This window comes from Sinocyclocheilus anshuiensis, unplaced genomic scaffold, assembly GCF_001515605.1.
Source record: "Sinocyclocheilus anshuiensis isolate Anshui unplaced genomic scaffold, SAMN03320099.WGS_v1.1 scaffold329, whole genome shotgun sequence".
NCBI lineage: Eukaryota > Metazoa > Chordata > Actinopteri > Cypriniformes > Cyprinidae > Sinocyclocheilus > Sinocyclocheilus anshuiensis.
The window spans coordinates 483,087-489,664 of record NW_015540881.1 but is presented as its reverse complement, the minus strand read 5'-3'; the positions used below and the strand labels follow the sequence as shown (position 1 = coordinate 489,664).

At 34.3% G+C, this 6,578-nt stretch overlaps 2 protein-coding genes across 2 annotated transcripts; one reads left to right on the top strand and one right to left on the bottom strand.

Annotated features, from left to right (window-relative positions):
* The first annotated feature begins 1,216 nt into the window (after positions 1–1,216).
* Positions 1,217–1,918, top strand: LOC107688520 (protein phosphatase 1 regulatory subunit 3G-like). The gene has a single exon (XM_016486212.1). It carries the CDS (start codon positions 1,217–1,219, stop codon positions 1,916–1,918), a length of 702 nt encoding a protein of 233 aa, XP_016341698.1.
* A 334-nt stretch (positions 1,919–2,252) lies between these two features.
* LOC107688446 (LYR motif-containing protein 4) lies at positions 2,253–3,092 on the bottom strand. Its single transcript, XM_016486113.1, has 3 exons — positions 2,917–3,092; positions 2,565–2,685; positions 2,253–2,401 (listed from the first exon to the last, which is right to left on the bottom strand). The coding sequence occupies exons 1-3, from the start codon at positions 3,000–3,002 to the stop codon at positions 2,339–2,341; spliced, it is 270 nt and encodes an 89-aa protein (XP_016341599.1). The 5' UTR covers positions 3,003–3,092; the 3' UTR covers positions 2,253–2,338.
* Between the last annotated feature and the right edge of the window lie 3,486 nt (positions 3,093–6,578).

The window sequence follows — 6,578 nt, the reverse complement described above, 5'->3', positions numbered from 1 at the left end:
ATATATATATATAGCCTAAATGATCCTGCTCAATAATACATAATGGTTAGCTAAAATACCCTTAAGTGTTAACGTCTTTAAAAAAAAGGAAAAAGATAGCAATTCCCCCTTTTAAAGGGAATTATGTAAGACATTTGTTATTTATAGGCTATACGTAAAACCCCACTGTCAAATGTCCCCAATTACCTAATTTACCCCTTTCAAAATCCTAAGGAATTTAATCATAATTTGGAATCGATCCAAAAGAATCCTCTAAGATTAAAGGGACAGTTCAATCAAAAATGTTAATCATTTGTTGTTCTAAACCTGCATGAGTTTATTTTTTCTGTTGAACACAAATGAAGATATTTTGAAGAAAGTATTTTTTTTTTCCCCCAACTGATAAGTTTCCAGCATTCTTCAAAATATCTTCAACAGAACAAATAAACTCATACAGGCTTGGAACAACGTGGTGAGTAAATAATGACAGAATTTTCATTTTTGGGTGAACTATTCCTTAAAAACAAGATTCTACTAACTGAAATTCTGGAGGAGAAAACAACTTCAACATAATAATAATCTAATATAATTAATTATTAAACCGACTGCACTCTGTTGTCATAAAGGGTGTAAACAGATCCACGTGCAGAAAAATGTGCTCACTGTCATGTGCGCACAAGCACTCTGCAGTACGTCATACTGTTTCTGCACTAGACAATGATTGACAGACCAGACAACATACAGTGGAAGACCAAATGTGACTTTAAAGATTGGATGTTCTTTACGATTCTTTATTATTACATAATAAAGTTTGCTTTAGTATAACTAGGGAACAAATTATCAATTTTTTTGGGCTACTCTAAATAAATATGAATTAAATGACATTAATTACAGAAGAAAAATCTTGTCACTTGTCAAAATAAATAGCTTAAATAAATTAAATATTGCACAATGTAAAATCTTTGTTTTTTATTTATTGATAAATATATTAAATAACTATGATTATGTCCTCAAAGCCCTAGGCTGGTTTCTGGCTTTTAAAAGTCTTTTTTTTTTTTTGCTGATTAGACATCACTAATTTGTTTGCAAAGACAAGTGACGTTGCTGTGACGCAACTCATGTGCACGTAGTATTTGTCAAGCATCTTTCTTACGCAAAGACTGCAGGTCCAGCTCTTATATTTAAAAGACCTTCCGCTCCTCAATTACATCTGAAGTGGTCGATATGATGAATACTCATGGACAAGGAGCAGTCAGAGGAAACTCAAACTTCAGACAAGACCGAGTGTCTGTCTGAACCAGAATCATCACCTTATTCACCAAAAACTGACAGGCAAAGAGCCAAATCTCTGCCTGTAGACCTATACCAGCATGAATCTTCCTCACACAAGGAACATCCAGTCCGTGGAAAGAGAGTCCAGTTTGCAGACATGATGGGGTTGAATCTGGCAAACGTCAGACACTTTGACATCTCTGATGTTGCAAATGAAACATCTGGACTCCAGAATCATCCTCCAAACCAGCAGCTTCAGCATCTGAATTCAGCACGTTTAGCACCAGCCTTTGAAATGCCTGTTAGTTCGCTGGAGTTTGATATGAAGTCACGCCGTCTGGGAGTCGCATTGGAGAGTGTCACAATAACCGCTTCTGAAGTGAAGGGTGTGATAAGAGTGATGCAGAGCAACGCAAGAGAAGCTGGGGTCAGGTACACTTTAAACAACTGGCTGACATTTTCGGATATACAAGCTGCATTGAGACTGAAGAATGAAGAAAAGGGGCTAGAGTGGGAAAAGTTTGACTTCGTTTTGCACACGCCATTCTGTTTTGACAAAGATTCATCAGTGCATTTCGCAGTGTATTGTCAAACTGATCACGGAAAATACTGGGACAATAATGACGGACAGAACTACACTTTGAGGATTCAGACTCACTATACTTGACAATACAAGGATTTAATTGATGCAACGATCTGAAATTTAGTTCAATAAAGTGAACTTGACTTTTAGTTGCATGATCATTTGTCTTAATCGTTTGAACACATTTTAATTAAGTCATACTACCATATTGTAGGTAACATGTTTAGTCTTGCCATATGTCTTAAAGATCTGCAAAATGAACTTAAGTGTTGTTGCTCAAATGTAGGTAATCTATTTGTGTAATTTTTTTTCTATTTACATTGATTCTCATATTCTAGCCATTCATTATATGTATCTTATTTATTGGCTAAAAAGTATAACATAAACATACATTTACAGTACACTCTAATATACCATTTTTACAAACATGGTCGACTAGTGTTGCAGCTCCCAGGATAAACAGATTTGTCATTAACAAACCAGACATTTTGATTCTGAAGACACTTATAAATGAGGCTCTTTTTCAACAATGGTCTTCTGGGCAGAATACAGATGGCCAATGGAAACCTGTGAGACAAGGATAAGAGATACTTAGATATAGGACATTAAATGTTATTTTAATTATTCGCAACTCTAAATATTATTACATTCTCCTATTTGGATCAGGCCATTCAAGTTCGTTGGCCATAAAAATCATACTGGAATATTAAACAAAGCTGGCATTGCTTGCCTGTCTCTTGATGGCCGCCAGATTCTCTCTAGCTTGATTTATGAGCATATCCAGTGTTTTGGGGTTGTCAACATGAAGGTTCTCCCTGAAGCCATCTTTCACTCTGCGAAGTGCGTATGTTCTGAAAACAAACAGTATTTTTATAGTAAATAACCAGTAGATGGGACATAATAGTTTAAATATAAAACGAATTAAAAAGGCATGCGTCGTTTACATATATACATATATAAATTATCGTTTAAAATTACTAGTTTAATAATACAGTGACAACTAGACAAAGACAACATTCACGAATATATATAATTATAATTTATACAGAATATTTTTTCACAGTGAATAATAAAAAGCGTACCTGTAATTATATGAGGGGAATTTTTTACTCTCTTTCATAAGCATCCTGTAGAGAGAGATCACTTGAGCCCTGCTGCACGACGCCATGTTGATTTCAGTGTAGTTCTTCTCGTGTTGCGTTGAGTTGCGTTTGATACATCGCCATCTAGTGTCAGGATCCGTTGAGCAGATGGCCGTGGAATGTAAAGTGCATTCCTACAATAAAGAGGCAAATGCCATTTTTAGTACTAGTACATTTCAGGACATTTTTGCAGATTACCAACCCATGGCAGTGTTTCATTCTTCCGACTGTATATTAAAATGGAAATGCAATTTACTGGACATGCACTTTTTGTGCAATTTTTCAATGCTACCCTTTATGAGCGCTATATAGGGCAGTTAACATCACATTAGGAGAAATTCATGTCCACAGTAGTGTTGTGCCTGGGGAGACCACAGAAGATCCCTAGGGCCGCATCATGGCTGACTGTGGGCATATGGGGCCTCATCACACTAACTGTGTTGTGTAAAACAAGACTGTTCACTTTTTGCTAAATGAAAACAATGTGGAAAAAACATAGACTCCTGAAACAATTGAGTCTAATGTATGTACTGTATGTATCTTTTACTGTTATTTAACTAGCAAATATATCTGAAGAACACTTCTGGCGATCAAGGAATTAAACTACCGTCTTCAAAATTCGAGTTTGTTTGTTTGTTTGTAATTAGAGGTGCAAAATAACAGAATTAAACACCACCATCTCAAAAATTCAAAGAAAAAGTTTGTTTGTTTTATAAATAGTGATATACAATAGGGGAATGAATCACTATCATTTCCAGAATTCATGTTTGTTTGTTTGTTTGTTTTATAATTAGTGGTGCACTATAGGGTTGACAAAAATCACTATCATTTCCAAAATGCATGTTTGTTTGTTTTGTAATTAATAGTGAACAATAAAGGAATTAAACACTACCATCTCCAGAATTCATGTTTGTTTGTTTGTTTGTTTGTTTTGTAATTAATAGTGCACAATAAAGGAATTACCACTACCATCTCCAGAATTCGTGTTTGTTTGATTGTTTTATAATTAGTAATGTACAATAGGGAAATAAATCACTATCATTTACAAAATGCATGTTTATTTGTTTGTTTGTTTTGTAATTAATAGTGCACAATAATGGAATTAGCCATCTCCAGAATTCATGTTTGTTTGATTGTTTTATAATTAGTAATGTACAATAAGGAAATAAATCACTATCATTTCCAAAATGCATGTTTGTTTGTTTTGTAATTAATAGCGCACAATACAGGAATTAAACACTGCCATCTCCAGAATTCATGTTTGTTTATTTGTTTGTTTTGTAATTAATAGTGCACAATAAGGGAATTAAACACTGCCATCTCCAGAATTCATGTTTGTTTGTTTGTTTTGTAATTAGTACACAATAAAGGAATTAACACTGCCATCTCCAGAATTCATGTTTGTTTTTATATATATATATATATATTTTTTTTTTTTTTTGCAAAATTACTGTAGCACTTATACTCCATACTCTATCATTTAGATGAAAAGCCAGCCGGAGAACCTGAGTAACCTCAGCTTCCTGAAGTATACCCCGCAGCTACCACACAAAATTAAATTAATTACAAATGTTAACATCTTCATGAGCATTGAGCTGAACCATTGAAAGTCTCCGTCTCTCATCCTTGACTTTCTGCATTCAAACGTCACCTGTGTTTATTATTCATCCTCTGCTCTGCTGCTTCCATTTCCACAGGGTCCACATAGGATCTACCGTCTGCCCCATTTACTCACACAACCTCCTGCATTATTAACAACCAGAAAGAGCCTGGACACTTTCTGTTTTGTAGCCCACAGAACGGAAGACATGACGGTACAATGGCCTTCTTCTACGTGACAGTTATTCAGTATTTTGCATATAAAGAAACTGGTTCTGATAAATTTAAGATGCACAGAAGAATTCTATATGCATAAAGTCATGATTCATATGATAAGCAGACCTGTTTGATGGACTTTAAGTACATCTACACTGGTAATTAGTCTTCACAGGTACATAGAGCTGATATTTTCACAATAAGATGGTGCACATTACATAGTATTATTGCTCTAGACAGCAGGTGTTTGTTAAGAGCACATTCTGACTCTCCTCAGATACCAACTGCCATCATCTGCTCTGACAACGCCTTAAATATTTTACATAATGATATTCATCAGAGGCATTTCCATGGCTTATACTAAACTTTTATGACATTTACAATTAAACATCTAGTCGTATTAACTGTTATCAACTGGATTTTCAAAGGTGAAGTTTTTTTTTAACTATATTTAAAGCATGGGAATATGGTTCAGTATGTTTTCAATATTTCTAAGAATGCCATATAAGTACAATTAGCAATTAGAAACATTTGTTCTCAGAAATTGCTAGTGAATTCTACAAACAATTACAAAGAATGGCAACTAATACAATTAATTAAACATGAAATTTTGAAGTAGAACGTAAATAGTATTTTCTTGTAAAACACACTACTGTAACTTTTTGTGTAAGTAGTTTGAGTTGAATTACTGAAATAAATGAACTTTTCCATGACATTCTAATTTATTGAGATGCACCTGTATATACAAGCTTACTATGTTCACCTGCAATGTTGTCCTGCAAATCTCTAGTGAAATCTAGTTCTGCTGCCAAAACATGCAAAGTGATCATGTCCGAGTGGTTTATTGTGTTCGGGATGCTGTCTTGAGTATGGAGGAGTCGCTAAATTAGTAAACACTTATAGTTTCTGCTCTGGATCTTGCATATACAGTACAGAGACAATTAATTTGTGCATATGTGATGCAATCGATGTTGATTGAATAAATAAAGGAAATCTTGTTTCATTTTCCACTCACAGATCCCACTTACAGTATATTCTTCTCTCAAGGTGACTGAGTTAGATTTGCTTTTATTTTGTTCACATCAAATTATGTAGCAAACAAAAAGACAGATGTGTTTGAGTCGATGAATGCACAATCCCTTCAGGGAATGCTTAGGACCTTCAGCACAGCACGTGTTAATAACCAGGTCGTGGTCCTATTTCAAGGGCTCATATTCACAATAAAAAGAGCATCTGGGCCTCTCCTGCCATTAATATTCCAGCAGAGATGTGCCCCCATTTTAATATGTATTGTGTGTGTCTTGCTTTAGACAGATGTTCAGTTTTTTTTTGCTATCATTAAAGAGGAAAAAACGCTGGGGGCTTCATAACTTTAAATGAGCATGCAACTCCTCGTGGAAAATATATGGAATTACTTGCATTTAGCTGTTCCGTTTTATTTAAAGCAACTCAATGTACTGGGAGGGGGTGACAGAGCTTGAACCCACTGAAACTATTTAGATGATCAAGAATCTCAAAATACAACAAATCATATGTGATGTACTGTATGGAGAAGTCAAACAAGCAACAACAAAAAAAAACTTAAATAAAAAAATCAGGGTGTTTATTCAAACATTTGATTTATTTGATTCATATTTCATTTGCTTCAGTGTCAACAAAAGATGAGACACTTCTAAAATTTGCCCAAATGCCTTTTTAATTTATAAGTATATTATCCTATACTGTATTAAAATAATCAGTTTATTAAGTTAATTTTATTTGAGCAGATTGGTCTATGAAGAAAAAAG